Here is a 16,863-nt window from a genome sequence, read left to right on the forward strand (position 1 = left end):
AAAGTGCTGTACGAATTCCTCGAAAGGACCCAGCCCCAGAGGAAGTCGAAAGTTGCACAGTGGGTTTCTTCGACATCAACTTGGGAATCAACAAGTCTGATATCGAAGAGTCCCTCTTTAGACTTTTTCCTCTTATTCGAGAGCTACGGTCACTTAAGTAGGGGCCATTTCATACAGTCGTGACAGTGGAAACTGTGAGCAGTCATGCTTCCTACACAAACCACAGAATTCTTGGGGATCCATAATTGGCTTAGTCATAAACTAGCAACAATTTGGCCGGGACTGCAAGGACAAAAGCCGCATATCAGCCAGTGACGCTGACATCAGAAACGAGCAGTACAAACAACAAAGAGAAAAAGGAAAAACATTAAAACAGCTAACAGCAAGACACAGGGAAATACGTCGGTATACCATCCCAATCAGCAACGGTATTTACCTCGTCCAAAGCTTAATGGCCATTCCAGCTTTGTTGAATTCATGTGCATGTTAAAAGTCGATCGTTTGCATTACATGCAGGAACAAATACACCTAACACTAAGTTCATAAACACTTATAAGAAGCCTTACTAACCTGTCTTAACAAGGGGTCAGCCATCATTTCTCGTACCAATAATCCCTCTGTCATGTATTTAATTTTGGTTACTCCCGGTGTCATGCACTCGTCAAAACGTATCGAGTAACCAACTTCTTTTCCCAATATAACATTGCATTCTTCGGCTACCCTCTCTGCCAAAGTCGTGCAAGCAACACGACGTGGCTCTGCTATGCCGATGATACCATCTGCTGACCATCCTGACTCTCTTAAGTACTGAAATGAATAAACCTTATCTCTGAGTCCGTAATAAAGAACTTTTCTTCAAATACTTGAACCTCAGATACAAAAAACTACCCAAGAGAAGTATGGAAAAAATTATGTAAATTATATAAAGATGCTTCATAATCGTTAAATTCTCGCCATAAATCTGAGTGTAATTAAGAATTTTTCTTCAAATACTTGTACCTCCGGTAACAAAAATTTTACCCTAGTAAAGTATGCAAAAGAATTATTGTAAATTATATAAAAATTCTCCATATCTTTAAATTCTCAACATCTTAAGCAAAAGTTATTAAAAAACCAACAGATCACTTACCTGTGGTATTTGGGTACTTTTTCCAGACCCAGTTTCACCAACAACAATAGTAGTTTGATGATTTTCAATGAGGTACAGAATATGATTTCTTGAAGTGAAAACTGGTAGCCGTTGTCTCTGTTTTTCTATGGACAAGTTTCTATAGGGGTTGTACACAAAGGAAGTCCCAGAATTTTGGTCAATATCACTCCGATCTTCAGAGTAGGTATCATCAGCTGGAAAAAATATGTTTCATAGGATATTTTGATTCATTAAAACATCAATTTTGTAAATAGAATTTATTTTAATATTTGCGCAACATCCATTTTGATATAAGCTTTCAAAGCAAATTTTTGGTTAAAAACTAAAAAAATAAGAGGATGAGAAGTGTACTTATAGGACTAGCCACCCTACATTTTTCAATAACAACCATGCATCACTATATGTAGCCATTTGTAGTTTCCTTATTGAAAATTATCATTAATGCGTCACCCTCAATGGATATGGGGAAGATGCAAGATCGAATGGAATAATCAAATTCATTTTAAAACTTGTTTATATAAATTAGTCTTTACCAACATTCATTGAGATGATTCTCACATTTACTTGAAGGTGAGTAGATATTCAATTAGGCCTTGTTTCAGAAATCAACCTTGAAATAAGATATACATCAGTTATACATGACTTTAACTTTTCTAGGGAAATAATTTTCTAAGAAATTAAGAGCTGTGGCCATGTATCTAATAATATGTATTCTACCTTTAAGCAAAGGAAGAATACAGCGATACCTTGGTGAATGAACAAATTTTCAAACAATTTTTGCCCAGGAGATCGGACAACTTCAAAGAACCTACATGGTGCATGACACATAGCCATGGTGAAAGACGCATCTGAGACAAAGGGAACGGACCATGTTTCCGCATAGATCTCGGCCAGTTTCAGATCCCCAAAACATTGTTCGTTAGTTTAGTTTTATCCATACACAATGGCTCCTAAGAAGGTTAGCTGTAGCAGCAATAAGCAAAAATTACGAATTTGGAAGTAAATTGTATTTTTCCCAACGATACAAACCTGTGGCTATTTATAGGGATTATCTTTTGGCAAAGCTGGAAGACTAGCCATAAAGACTTTTAGGTGAGATGGAACTACCTTAACACTAGCTAGTGAGGGGGTAGGAAGGGCAGCCGGCCATCCTGGTCACACACACACTTGTGATGTTTCGTCACTTTTCATTGCAGGCAGGTTCTTGGGGGACAGGGGATGGAGGGCCAATTTGTATAAATAACTACTGGTTTGTATCGTTAGGAAGACGAAGAGCGGGGAAAGGACAAATCTTAATCCCACTTGAGGAATCCCCTCAAGGAGAGACCGAACAGGTGAAGGAAGACTATTGACGGTGAAAGGCAACCAACTTCTGTTGCCCGTTACCAATTACCCCGCAAGGAGGAAGATTGCCGAAGATTGGAGAGACTATCCCTTGGAAGGGAAAGTTCCAACACCTGGTGGCGAACCTCCGGGCAGCACTCTCTGCATCCCCTCAATGAGCTCTAGCTCAAATTGAAGGTTGACATCGAGTATTGTCTGAGAATGAAGCCGAAGCTTGTTCTTTGGGTTCCCCCTGAAGGGGTTACCCAAAGAAACGTCAGCGAGATGTACAGGAATGGACGAATCCAATTCCTGCCAGAGGAATCCCCCGAAGGGGAGACCGAACAGGTGAAGGAAGTTTCTCTCGCGGACGGGAAAAGGCGACCAACATCTTCTCCTGCTGTTGGCAACTCTCCCCGTAAGCAGGAAGATTGCTGAACAGTGGCAGGTGGAGGGACTTTCCCTCAGAAGAGAAAACTCTAACACCTGGAAGCCAACCTCCGGGCAGCACTCTTTGCTTTCCCTCAAAGAGCTCTAGCTCAAATTGGAGGTCGACATAGAGTGTAACCTGAGAAACAAAGCCGAAGCTTGTTTCTGGGTTCCCTGAAGGGATTAACCAAAGAATTCTGAGGAGTTCTAAGCAGCCACTGCTCCGGTAGTCTGGAACTACTGCAGGTGGAGAAGGGGGAGACTGGCAGGATCATCCGACTTCTCGAACTCCTTATGTCGGCGGCTAGCGCCGAGTCAAAAAAAAAAAAAAAAAAAAATACAGCCTCAGGAAGGAGCAACCTAACCTGCTGATGGGAAATGTTTCACTCCAGAGGTACAGGAACAAGTTAAGAATAAGCACTCCCTTCGACAGCTGTCATCATCAAACGAAGGAGAGCAGCATCAAAAGTGCTGAAGAAAAGTTATATTAACAATTTATTTAAATTTAAAATGGTATTCTTATTATAAAATAAATTTTTAAACATACAACCTAGTAGTTACATAGCCTATATATAGCTTTAATCTCGCATTTCGACGTGTCACAACAGAAAATTCAAAATTCGTGGCGATCGCCGCCATGACAGTAGGTGGTCATACATGAGCGCCATCACACGTAGGCCAACAGAACCATTCCCAACCATCTTCAGAAATTTCATGTCTCTGTTTTCAGAGGGGAGGAGGGAGGGTCCTTATATATATGTAACTACCAGGTAAGTATATTTAAAAATTAATTTTATAATAAAAATACCATTTTTAAATATGTAACTTCCCTGGTAGTTACATATATATAGCTGATTGACACCATAGGTGGTGGGTTGAAAACTTCATCCCATTGGGAATTCGTATAATCTATAATAACTACAATTAGTAGTACTAACAATCTGGTTCTAGCCTGATAAGGAAGCTGGTTTCACAATGATACTGCCTCATTTCCCCTGCATTCCTTGAAAGACTCAGTGTCCACTCCGTAGGCTGTAAAAGTCTCTTGGGGCTGCCACAAGGTCCTCGACCTCTAGCGTGGCTAGACCACCATCCTTGCAAACTTGGCATAGCCAAGGATACTGATTCTGGCGTTACAACCTAATAAGGAAGCTGGCTTCACAATGATACTGCCTCATTTCGCCTGCATTCCTTGAGAGACTCAGCGTCCACTCCGTGGGCTGTAAAAGTCTCTTGGGGCTGCCACAAGGTCCTCGACCTCTAGCGTGGCTTGACCACCACCCTTGCAAACCTGGCATAGCCAAGGATACTGAATCTGACCACCTACTCCAAAGTTTTTTTTTTTTTAAATAATAAAAAAAGTAACTTGACTTGTATCCCAGACTATGTAAGGTTGCGATAACCTTCACAGACAACCTGAGAACACAAATTCAAGAAAAAAGGTAAGGGTATAATAAAAGATTATAGGGTAGAGGCAGTAGACCCGTTTCCAACTACGACGTTAGAGGTAACGTACTGACCCAGGAAACAGCAATCCTCAAACTGGGTCTGGACATCTTTGAGATAGCAGTCTGTGAAGATTGATTTCCTTCGTCAGAAAGTAGGCTCCAAAATTGACTTCATTTTATTGTGTTTGTAAGCCATAAAAATTGCTACAGCTTTAACCTCGTGTGGTTTTACCTTAAGGATAGGGAAAACTTCTTACTCACAACACTGGAGAACTTTCCTTATTAAATCCTTAGTGAAAAAAGCCAGGGTTTTCTTTGATAAAGGCAAAGCAGGCTTTTTAACTGAGCATCAGAAGCTGACTGTCTCGTCTTTGAAAAGAAAGCCTAGCTGAAGGGAGCAAATTGTATTGTCTCCATTAAAGCCCATCTTCTTGCTGATGGCTTTCAACTCTCCTAATCTTTTGACTGTAGCTAATGAAATTGGGAGAAGAGTCTTCTTGGTAAGATACTTCCAAGATGCCTTGTCCAACTGTACAAACATACTTGAGGTTAAAAAGGCCCAGGACTATATCCAGGTTCCACAAGGAGGTTGGATTGTCTTTCCTCTTAGTTGTCTCAAAAGATCTAATGAGATCTGAGAGATCATTGTTACCTGACATGCCAATTTGTCGGTTACGAAAGACGGAGGTTAGTATGCTGCGGTAACCCTTGATAAAAGGTACAGCTAGCTTCTCTTTTGTACGTAGATACAACAGAAAAAAACTCTGCTATATTGGCTATAGAGGTATTGGTAGAGGAAAGTCTATTATTCCTGTACCACACTCTAGATATGTCCCACTCGGACTAGTAAACCCTAATAGTTGGTAATGATCTGAGTGTATCTACCAGCCACTCCATCATCTCCGCAACCCAATGTCTCATGGGCCAAAAAGGAGCTATCATGGACATGTGGACGTTGGACGAATCCCTGAATCTTTTTCCATACTCTGTCCAGGATCTTGAATGGAGGAAAAATGTACACGTTTAGACCTTCCCAGTTCCGAAGAAAAGCGTCCACTGCGACTGCTTCCTGGTCTGGTACTGGAGAGCAAAAAACTGGCAACCTCTGTGTCATTTGTGAGGCCAAGAGGTCTATCGAGTGTTGACCCCACAACATCTAAAGGTTGGTGCACACCTCGTGATGTAGGGTCCATTCTGCAGTAAGAATTTGTCTTCTTCTGTTAAGCAGATCCGTCCTGACGCTTTTCTCCCCTTCTAAAACTGAGTAATCAGTGCTTGGTGAATGGCCACTAGCTCTTTGATATATATGCGTCATTTCCTCTGAGACTCTATCCACAGATCCCTGTCGAGAATCGTATGTGTCAAACAGGGACGACATCGACTTCTCTAGTTTAGACAGACCAGACACTTGAAGCGCGCCGTGTGCACGAACTAAACTGTGTGCTGATTGCTGCGAGGGATCGTGCACCGTAGCCGGGTGACCACCAGGGGAAAGTCCTTGCGACATTTCCGGAGTGCCTTGAGCGCGATCTGAACCAATTATCATCCTCAGAAAAATGAAATTCTGTGAGGGTGATAGTTAAGATTTGGCCAGGTTACCATCAGGCCTAACTGTTGCGTTAAGGGCATTATCCTTTGAAGAGCTTCCAGACACTTTACTTGTGATTCTGCTGAGTGGTCAATCGTCCGGTTACAAAGAAAAAACCTTACTCCCTTTATGTGAGGTCAGGGAGTCACGTTGGACATCACCCGGGTAATAAAACGTACTTGTACAATGGACTGACGTCCAGAACAGGTTTTCATCCCCCACCCCCCCAAGATTTTCGGACTAGGAAAAGTATGTTGTAAAAACATCTCCGAGGGAGTGTCCTCTACAATTCTATGACTGATTTCAACAGCATAATTGTTCTTAAAGAGCTGCTGCTTAGCTACCTGAGTGGACTGTTGTCAATTCTAAGGGTATTGACGACATGGGAGGCATAAACCGACTCACTTTTTGATTCGGTTTGTTGTCTTGAGAATCTGCAAGTTTGACCTCCAGTCGCAATCCTCTGAGTTCCCCTTGATGGGGCTCTCCCACGAAAAAGCTGATAAGTGGGAAGAGCTTCCTTTTGTATCCTTGCTAAAAAACTAGTTGAAAGGATCTATTTAGCAGTCCTAGAGAAAAAATATTGCGCAGCCTGTTAATCTCCAAATAAGGGACAAACCTGAAGATAAAAAGGGACAACACATAGCCCTCTTTTTAAGAGCTCCTGCTGTGGAAAGGGGTGTTAAGTTCGATGGGCCATCCCTCTCGGGCTTATCCAGACAGGCAATCAGATGCATCTGAGCCTCGTTCTTAGGGTCTGTGGCTTCTGCGAGAGTTCCGAGAGTCCAGTCTGTAAGGCTGAAGACGTCTATTGACTAAAAGTTTCCTTCAGCCGGTGGTCCATTTCAGAATTGGACCACATAAACTTCGACTTGTTCATGGTTGAAGTGAGGAGTCAGAAGGTCTGGAGAAGTCTCCTTGGGAGAGGAAGGAACTCCCAAACCAAGAACTTGCCCCAGATGAATACCACAAACTAGATCTGGAAGCCAGCCGAGTTTGAGAAAAACAAAAAGGAGGTCTTCCCTAGATCCTTTCTCTTGGACGTCTCTTGGTTGAAAGATGAGAAAACTCTCTTAACATATCTAGCCAGGAACATATTCTTGAAGGATTATGTTTTTTTTTTTTTTTTTTTACTCAGCTGTCTGTAATGAATCCTGAGATTCCTCTTCTAATTCGGCTAATGGAACATCGATTCAATGATTCGAATGAGTAGGAGACAAAACCGCGTCATCCTGTCGATTATTGTCTTCCAAAAAATTCATCTTGTCCTGAAGAAATCTCGTGAAGGATATCGTCCAGTTGCGAAGAAGCATTACGTTTATGTACTGTAAGACTCAAAGGAGAGACAGGTTCCAGTGCTTCCAGCATAAGATCATCATGCTGTAAGGAAGCAATAACATCTGTAAAAACATGCGAGGGAAAATCTTGATCGCGTGCGTCCAGCATGCGTTTAGCATGTTGTATGTCAACAGCGTAATGCGAGAGAGCGTTAGTTGTGCGTTCAGAAAAAACGCGAAGGAGAGATAAAAAACTTGTCTATCCTGTTGCGAGGACAAGTCCCGACTATATGAGTCCATCATGGGTCCAGATTGAGACTGTTGAATGTTTCCATGAGAGATATCAGACTAATGCATGAGTCCCGAAAGCCGTGAGTCTGCCACGAGCCGTGAGAAAGCGTTAATATCGCGTTCAGTCAATCGCAAGGAAGAGACAACCGTTTGTCCATAGTGACTTGGGGACAAAAACCTGACTGTCTTCGTCCAGCATATGTCTAGGCTGCCGTGAGATTTCAGACTGATCAGTTTGCCGTGAGCTGTCCGCGTGTAGCATGCGTCCGCATGAGCGGTAGTCGCGCGTCCCGCAGAACGCGAAGGTGAAACAACTGCTTGACTATCTGGTTGAATGGATAAATTTTGACTGTCAGAGTCCAGCATACGACCAGACTGGCGTCTGCGTCTGCCGTGAGGGAGAGACCAGACTGGAGTCTGCGTCTGCCATAGGGTCTGCGTCTGCGTAGCGTCTGCGTCTGCAGTAGTGTCTGCGTCTGCCGTGAGGGAGAGACCAGACTGCCGCATGTGTCCGACCTAACGCTTGCCGCAACGCGAGCTGATCACTGTGAGGGAGCGTTTTGCAGAGAGGTATCGTCAACTGTCGATACTTCTAGCGCGCCTTGTGAGCGATCTGAATCGTGTATCGATTACTGTATTGTGAGAGATCTCCCCGAGAGACCAGACTGGCGTCTGCGTCTGCCGTCAAGGAGAGACCAGACTGGCGTCTGCGACTACCGTGAGGAAGAGACCAGACTGCCGCATGCGTCCGTCCTAACGCTTGCCGCAACGCGAGCTGATTGCTGCAAGGGAGCGTTGTTGAGTATCGGAGAACTACGCTGTCTGATACTATCGGAAGACCGTTTTCTTGGTCTATTGCTGTGCTTAAATTCTTATAGGTGTAATTTTTCTGCCCGAAAATCGTAAGCGTCAAACAGAGATGAAATAGACCTCTCTAATTCAGACAAATCAGATACATATTGAGCGCCGTGCGCGCTAACTGAACTATGTAGTGATCGCTGAGAGGTATCGTCAACTATCGATACTTCTAGCGCGCCTTCTGCGCGATCTGAATCGTGTACCGATTGTTGTGAGAGATCCCCCACCCCCACCCCCCACCCCCCGAGAGACCAGACTGGCATCTACGTCTGTCAACAGTATTAGTGTCTGTCCAGGTGGTTACCAGGGGAAAGACCCTGTGACATTTCCCAATCTGGGGGAAGGGAAGGAGCGTGTACTGACGTAAACTGAGCACCTTCTTCATCCGACGGACTATGCGTCTTACGCAATTGTTTCGATGCTGACACGTAGCCTTCGTCCGAAAGGAACACCTCCGGTGAACACCAGTCACTGCAGGAGGGTTTATTAGGAGACATACGTGTCTTGCATGGTTTAGAACGTAGTGGTTGGCTCCAACCACGTCGCGGTTTTGCGTCCGACGAATACGCATACATTTTAACCTAGCTTTTACTGTTAAGATGGAACTATCTGTACATTATTAACATGATCGCTCGAGGGGACGTCCGTTTGCTAATCAAGGTCTGCCATATCCTTTGGCCTTTCGACATTCCTTCTCCCAGGGGTTGGGGAGCATGAAAGAGGTCCCCGGCTGGGATTATGATGGACACGAACGGAAGCACCCTCCACCGAATTGACATTGAACACTAGCACTTTTAATTCTTACACATTAGATCTTGATAGACCTTTCCGTTGCGAGAGATTATACTCTTTCGTCAAGGGCTAGAAAGAAAATACAATAGAATATATGATTAATATCAGTATTTTCAAATCGAAATATAAAATAACAATACAAGTAATTGTGAAAACAAAAAACGATTGTCAAGAGTATTACGTATCATAGATTTACTGCATTGCATCATTATATGTGCCATTGAACACTAGCACTTTAAACTATTTTACATTAGATCATAATAGACCTGCCCTTTGCGAGAGATTATCCTCTTTAGCCAAGGGCCAGGATGAAAATAAAATAGAATATATGAATAATATTAGTATTCTCATAAGCGAAATATTAAATAACGATACAAGTATTGTGAAACAAAAACGATCGTTTAATATCTGACATCTCCCTTAGAAATACTACCAGCGTAAAATGACTGTACGCTCGAGAAAAACTCTAAGTCGAAAATTGACTAAGGGAAATATACTAATAGGACAAACATATACTTGAAAATAATATATTTCCCTACAATATAAACATACTTATGCTTAGTAAGCTAATATTTAAAAATTTCTTGCAAGAAAAGAAAATAAATCACATAATGCAAGTCATACTATGTACAGTAGATTACGTCACAGGATTGTGACGTCATCACGATGGCGGACTGAATTCCTTCAGGGTAATTACATTCCGCTTGCTAAGAGTTACGTTACAAAATAGTGACATCACAATGTTTAATGTAGAAAATGTCTACCTTCCATTATAACTTTAAGAGTTGTTCGATAATAAAGTAGGGGGAAAAAATCTTTGATCCCTCAAAGTACGAACAAGGAACAAAAACAAATACATACATGCTCCCTGATAATTACAGTGTGGGAAGTAAGAGCAGCCCAAAAGCCATTCTAGCCCAACACCCAAAGTTTAACAACAGAAGAGCCATTACTGGGTTTGAAAACTTGTTTATCCTTGAAAATCAAGTTCAATTAAACTGTCCAAGTTGGACCAGCAAAAAACTATCCTATATAATATCTTCGATAGTTGAAAGGCAGCGAAAGCTATTAATAATAATCAGACAAAAGGTACTTCACCAAATTGTAGAATAAAGTAAAATATCCACAAAACAAATCCCTGAGGTGTTGATTCGATCAACAACAGAGAATTTCTGAAGATGGTTGGGAATGGTTCTGATAGCCTACGTGTGATGGCGCTCATGTATGACCACCTACTGTCATGGCGGCGATCGCCACGAATTTTGAATTTTCTGTCATAACGCGTCGAAACGCGAGATTAAAGCTATATATATGTAACTACCAGGGAAGTTACATATTCAAAAACCAAATCTAATTAGCTGAAAAAGAAACAATCGGAAGAACAACCTAACTCGCAGGCAGGGAAGGTGTTCCCCGAGAGGCAAAGGATAAGCTGCTGCCCACGTAATTAGGGAGAGCGGTATTGCCGGCAAAGAGGAGCAGGACCGAAGTTCAGCTCTAGGTAGGCCACAAGCGGTCTTCCCTCCGATGAACTCGAAGGTAGCACGCGACATCAACATCTGAACGGTGGAGTATTCATACAAGAAGAGTCCCCTAAGGCGAAGGCCGGTTCACTGCACTTGAAGCGGGGAAGGCCACCAGCCCGTGGGTTGCCCGGCGTTAAAGGAGAAGAGACCGTCAGAGAAGGTTTTTGGGCTCTTAAACACAAAAAACAGCAAAATTTACTCTATAATGAAAAAGAGAATGTTTATATATATATATATATATATATATATATATATATATATATATATATATATATATATATATATATATATATATATATCGTGTACCGACTTTTCGTACGATGTCACTTCGTCCACGTCTTTTTGTCCGATGGACTTTTGGTCCAATGACATTTGGTCCAATTTTGAATCGTTTCAATCCATAAAAGAAAAAAGAAAAAAACCCTTGCCAATTTATAACTTCCCCTATAGAAAATTGAAGCTAGTAAGGACCTCTTTCTCCCTTGTGGTTTATAATTAATTAATTGCCAAATTCCAAAGTATAGCAGTGAAAATAACTAGTTAAGAATGTAAAATTAAATGGAGGTGTCTGATAATACATTCTTTGAGTATTAAAGGTAAGAAATGTAAGAAATAACATCTGAAGTAAAATAAAAAAAAAAATAAATAAAAGTTGATAATTTTATCAGTAACACATACGTAAAATAATGTATGATTAAAAAAAGAAGAAGAATTAAATTGGTGCAAATTATATGACACATTCTTCAAAAAACTGTTTTCCTCATTGACTCCTATCCAGTTACCAATCTTTAGAGACGTTCGGTGATTATTTCATATCGTGAACAAGAATTTGATGGATCTCCACGAAGCATTTGAGTCATTTTACCTTGAATAAATCCTTCTTCCTTCAAGGTTTTGACCACCCGCTGAACGTTTTATAGCAGAATGAAACCCCTGTGCAGCATTGTTTGTTCTGGGTAAATCTTGAAGAATACGCTCATCAACATTCCATACATCTAATGGGAAAATAGGTGGATCTCTGAGTCTCGCGCTACGCCCTCTTACGACTCCCATGTAAGTCACATCAAAATAAACAATTAATTTGGAAGGTACAGTATTTCGTCATCGTTTATCAATTCCTCATAGGCCTCATCAACATCTCAACATCTTCAGTAACTGATTTTCTAGCATTTAATGCATCTACATTTGCGGTATGAAGGTGCTCACCAGAAAAAATAAATAATTTTTGGTACATTGTCTTCCGTAACCGTGTGAATGCGCACTGAACACAGCTGTCTTTTCTCACACCTCCAGTATTCTTTTCCAAGTTTTGTATTCGTTGAATGAAAATCGTAGATATAATTACTTACATCTACTGCTTTTCTTTTCTTCTTCGTTGAATGTATGAACTTTGCCATTTCAAGGTAGGCAAATTCAGAAACATAAGTACTAATCTTGCAGCACACTATATATATAGTACCATACTAAAGAGAGAAAAGAATAATGAGAATGTTAAGCATGACTAATGGAGTAATTAGAAAATGAGCATATTACTTTATTATAAAAGCCAATAAGGTATAAACTTTTAACACAGAAGTGAAGTAAACAGTAAAAACAATCCCTTACAAGACCAGTTTTCTTTAGAAATTGGACCAAATGTCATTGGACTATAAGTCCATCGGACGAAAAGACATTGGACAAAAAGACTTGGACGAAGTGTCGTTGGACGAAGTGACATCGGACAAAAAGACCACCCACCTATATATATATATATATATATATATATATATAGAGAGAGAGAGAGAGAGAGAGAGAGAGAGAGAGAGAGAGAGAGAGAGAGAGAGAGAGTGAGTTTTTGGGTCCTCAAACGCAAAAAAACAGCAACATTTACACTATAATGAAAAGGAGAAAAAAAAAAAAAAAATATATATATATATATATATATATATATATATATATATATATATATACACTATATATATATACACTATATATATATATATATATATATATATATATATATATATATATATATATATATATATATATATATATATATATATATATATATATATATATATATATTTATATTTATATTTATATCTATATTTATATTTATATTTAAACTTAAATTTATATATATATATATATATATATATATATATATATATATATATATATATATATATATATATATATATATATATATATATATATATATATATAAGCCCTCAAGCCATGACGTCCTGATGGTAGGTTCCTTCAATAGCTTCCTGAGGGTATATATGACTACAGTAGATATTCCCAGAGAATTAAACTAAAGGTTTCACAGAATTCTAACTTCTGGCACGAGTACCCGTAAGATTTCCCTTTAGGATATCGTATATCAACAGGGGACATATGCTTGACACGCCACATGGCTATCTGCACCCCACATAGCGTTTATGCTTCGAGGGGGAAGGTGTGGCAAGTTATAGGAGGAGCCGTTGCAAAGTTCTCCTCCTGTGTTACTGTTACGGTACCTAGCGACGTAAACAAACGGCAGCCATAGCTGTCCGCCATCTTGACTGATGTCACGTCCGCCTGCTTCATTCCTTGCTTAGTAGCGTTTCTGAACTGAGTGCTTTTCCCAGTGTTCGCTATTTTATTTCATCATGTCGCAATCTTCAGCCTCGCCTTCTTCTGGAAAGTTGAGTATCATATTCTTGTATTGTATGAATAAGCTCTAGCCGTAAAGTAACGATTTTTTATCCTTAAATCTTGTGTTTTGTGGCGGAGCTGTGCCCTGACCAGAGGCGTCATGTTGCGACGCTGCTGTTCGCCTCGCATGCTTTATTTAGTTAGCCAGAACAGCATTCCCAGTCTTATAACTAATTAAACAACACTAGTTATTTAGTCTTCATTACTAGGAATTAGTTATATTATGCCGATAGTATTGCTTCGGCAAACATAGTTAGCCGAACCCTATGCTCGATTGCTAGCCTAACCCCTAGGCTCGATGCCTAAGTGTTCATGTTTACTTCCTGCATGATATAATAAGTGTTCCTAGTGTTATATTACGAAATGAAGATTTAGGCATTTATACATACAAGATTCAGTGATTGCACATATTTTCTTCGCCTTCTAGGAAGTATACAAGGGGTTTCGGTGATCTTACAGTCTACTCCCTTGCCCCTAACCTAACGCTAGGGCTCGTGTATACTTCCTCACCTCCCCAGTTACCTTATTTAAGGCAATCTCCTCCCTCTGTGGTAGCCTAGGCTACATCCTAGCCCTCCTTACCTTGAATAGCATTCAGGTAGGTTAGGCTAGGATTGTTTTTTCCCTTCTCCTTGCCATTGTTCATGGCTTGAGTTTGGGACAGAACCTCAGAGTACCAGTCGTTCACCCCCAGCTCACCTTTAGGAGAATGTTTTTCTCCTTCTGGTCCTTGCTGGAGGTTGAAGGTGGTGGGGCTCTGCCCTTCCCCTTAGTCCACACTTGGTTGGGTTACGACCCTTCCTCCCTGTGGTCTAGCGACTTGTCCTACCCCTGTCCTTCCTAGTCTGGGAGACTGGTTTTCCTAGCCTAGGTTAGGCAGTCCATGGGATTCTGTTTCTTTATAGTTTAGGACAGGACACTAGTGCTGTACCTACGATGAGCTAACCTACCTTAAGCTGGAGAGTGGTCTCTTCCTACCTAGACAGGCTAGCCCTGAACCGATTCCCTTCCCCTGGGAGTGCCGGTGGGTGCTACGCCCCCCCCCCTACACTCCCTCTTAGGACCCTTTCCACTCCCCCTCTATCCCTTTTGTGTTGGCTAGCCATCACACCCCTGTCCGCCGTCCTACAACTCCACCATTTGCCAGTGGGTTGTAGAGCCGGCTCGGTCCTTTCGTTGGTTAGTCCGTTCTGCTACGCTTCCCGCATATAGTCGAACTATGGGACAGCTTTCGGCGGTCGGTCTGCCGGCGGAGGACCTCCCTTCTTTGAGAGTTCTTCGGTCCTCCCTTGGGCTGCCACTGGCAATATAGCCGACTGCCGGCTCTCTGCCGCCCGGTGAAAGGTCGCACCTTTCCCTTTCAATTGAACACTCCTTCCGGAGGAAGATTGGGATGGGTACCGGGTATTACCCTTCCCTCTCTTTCCTCCTATCCTATCCCTCTCTCTATCTTAGTGTCGGTCCACTGCCGCCTCTGCCCTGCCGGCGCTAGCCGTCAGCATCTTCGGTGCCCTACCTGTCTCATTGAATGATGTCAGTGTCGGTCTACCGTTGCCGGCCACCTACCGGCTGCCGGGGGCCGCCGACTTGCCGGCTATCTGCCATCACCTAAGGTGTCATCCTTTCTCTCTGCCACATAGACTGTCGGCTGGGAAGGGTCCATCTTCGATGAGGATCTGCCGGCGCCAGACAAGCCTCCGGCACGCCATCAAGCTGCCAGCGCTACTAGTTTTGGCTTTACAGTGGACAGTCACTCCTCTCTCCTGCCGGCCCAGTGCCAGCAGCTATTATTGTGCAGCTATGGATAATAGCCAGTACACCTATGGTATATCTATACCTTAGACTAAAGACTATTGTGTATAGTTGTACAGTAAGACATTTTCCAGTATATTCTGTGCATCCTTGTGCAATCTCTTGCCAGGACCTAATCTAAAAGGGGCTTAGCTTATTCCCTTTCTCCCTATAAACTGAATGAATTCAGCTTTCCCCCTCTCTGTATTTAATTCCCCAGAGGAAGCCTAAGCTTCGCTCATCCAAAACACGTTCTTCTTCTTACTGGGGCCCATATCGGTTCTATGGAATTAATTACAGTGTGAGGTCGCGGCAATTGGCAGGGCGGGAGTCACAAATACGTGTCTTTCCTACCTCCTTTCTAGCTTACCTATCCTAAGCTTATACACAAATGGAATCTTATATTATAAGTTACTAACTTAATCCTAATCTAAGATTACTGTAAGTCATGTTGTATTGACTTCCAAGTACTCATTGTCTCTGTCTTTTACAGGAGGACTACGTGAAGTGTGAGAGCGCCTTCTGTGGTGTTCATCGCCCTGACTTTTATGGACACCTGGCGAGCCGGACCCACGCTGGCTGTTAAACCAAGAAGGGGAACCTTCGGTATTGGGATCCACAGGCCTGTTCCGTCTGCAAGGGCCTGCTTGATGAGGCGTTTGACAACCCTCCGTCCGCGGAGGCCAGGGACAATGCCCGAGAGAAACTGCGCAAGTGGGTGCGCGGTTTTCAGAAAAACGCCACGGCGCCTTATCTCCCTAACGAGAAGATGAGAGCCCTGCTCTTCCCTAAGGCATCTGCTGATGCCGTGATCCCCAAAGATGAGATCCCCTGCGTCCAACTAACGGTCGAACCGGATGTTGCGGCCGCTGTCCAGAGTTGTCACATCGACGAAGTGGAGAGGATGTCGGATGTGTCCGAGGATACTGAAAGGACCCTCATGGCTTAGGGTCAAGAAGAGGAAGAGGGTCAGGTGGAGTTCCCTGATTCCGAGGGCGAGATCGCCCGTGCGCCCTCTGTGGCTTCAGCCGTGGTTGAGGAGCCAGTTCCCTCTACATCTGCCGCTCTGCTACCTGTGGTACCAGGCACCCAGGATACCATCCAGGCTCTGGTGGCATTTCTGGACGAGAAGTTCCGCAGAGGACATGAGGACCTTAAGAGGGAAATCCTGAGCATAAAGAAACAGCCGAAGAAGATCTCTGTCAAGTATCTTCCCCTCTGCTCAGTGACAAATCCCTGGAGCCATGCAAAAGACATGCCGATCACGACCGGACGCATCTTTATCAACGACAAATTGGGTGCCGTCCCCCTTGAAGAGGTGGAGTTCTACCCTAATTTTGACGCCTACTCGGACTCTTGCATCCGTCTCAAGTCCGAACCAGTCTCCAAGGAGGAGACTGAACCTAAGGAGGTCATTGTATTTGAACACTCCAAGGCTCAAGCTATGCTGGCTGACTGCCTCAAGAGTAGAGGCTTCACTAACTCCAAGATGCCGGCGTTGAGCAAGAAACACCCGTCTTTTCTTGCTCCTCCCACCATGGTCTTTCCCTTTGCGGAAAAGGCCCTGAATACTGTCTTGAAGGCGGTGGAAGAAGGAAAGCCCTGCCCTACATTAGAGGAGTGTAGGCCTCTCTCCCTCGCCCTACCTCCCGACGATAAAAGCTGGAAGGACATCCAACTAACCTTCACAGATGGAAAGCTGGAGGCTGAC

At 42.7% G+C, this 16,863-nt stretch overlaps 1 protein-coding gene across 1 annotated transcript in view; it reads right to left on the minus strand.

Annotated features, from left to right (window-relative positions):
- The window catches only part of LOC137644275 (probable ATP-dependent RNA helicase DHX35), a 97,850-nt gene that overhangs the window by 50,005 nt on the left and 30,982 nt on the right, over positions 1–16,863 (minus strand). The window contains exons 2-3 of the mRNA XM_068377267.1: positions 1,130–1,344; positions 571–807 (exon numbers count right to left, since the gene is read on the minus strand). Coding sequence (XP_068233368.1) covers positions 571–807; positions 1,130–1,344 — 452 coding nt within the window. The remainder of the gene's footprint in view (positions 1–570; positions 808–1,129; positions 1,345–16,863) is intronic.

The sequence above is a fragment of the Palaemon carinicauda genome, chromosome 7 (assembly GCF_036898095.1).
Source record: "Palaemon carinicauda isolate YSFRI2023 chromosome 7, ASM3689809v2, whole genome shotgun sequence".
Taxonomy (NCBI): domain Eukaryota; kingdom Metazoa; phylum Arthropoda; class Malacostraca; order Decapoda; family Palaemonidae; genus Palaemon; species Palaemon carinicauda.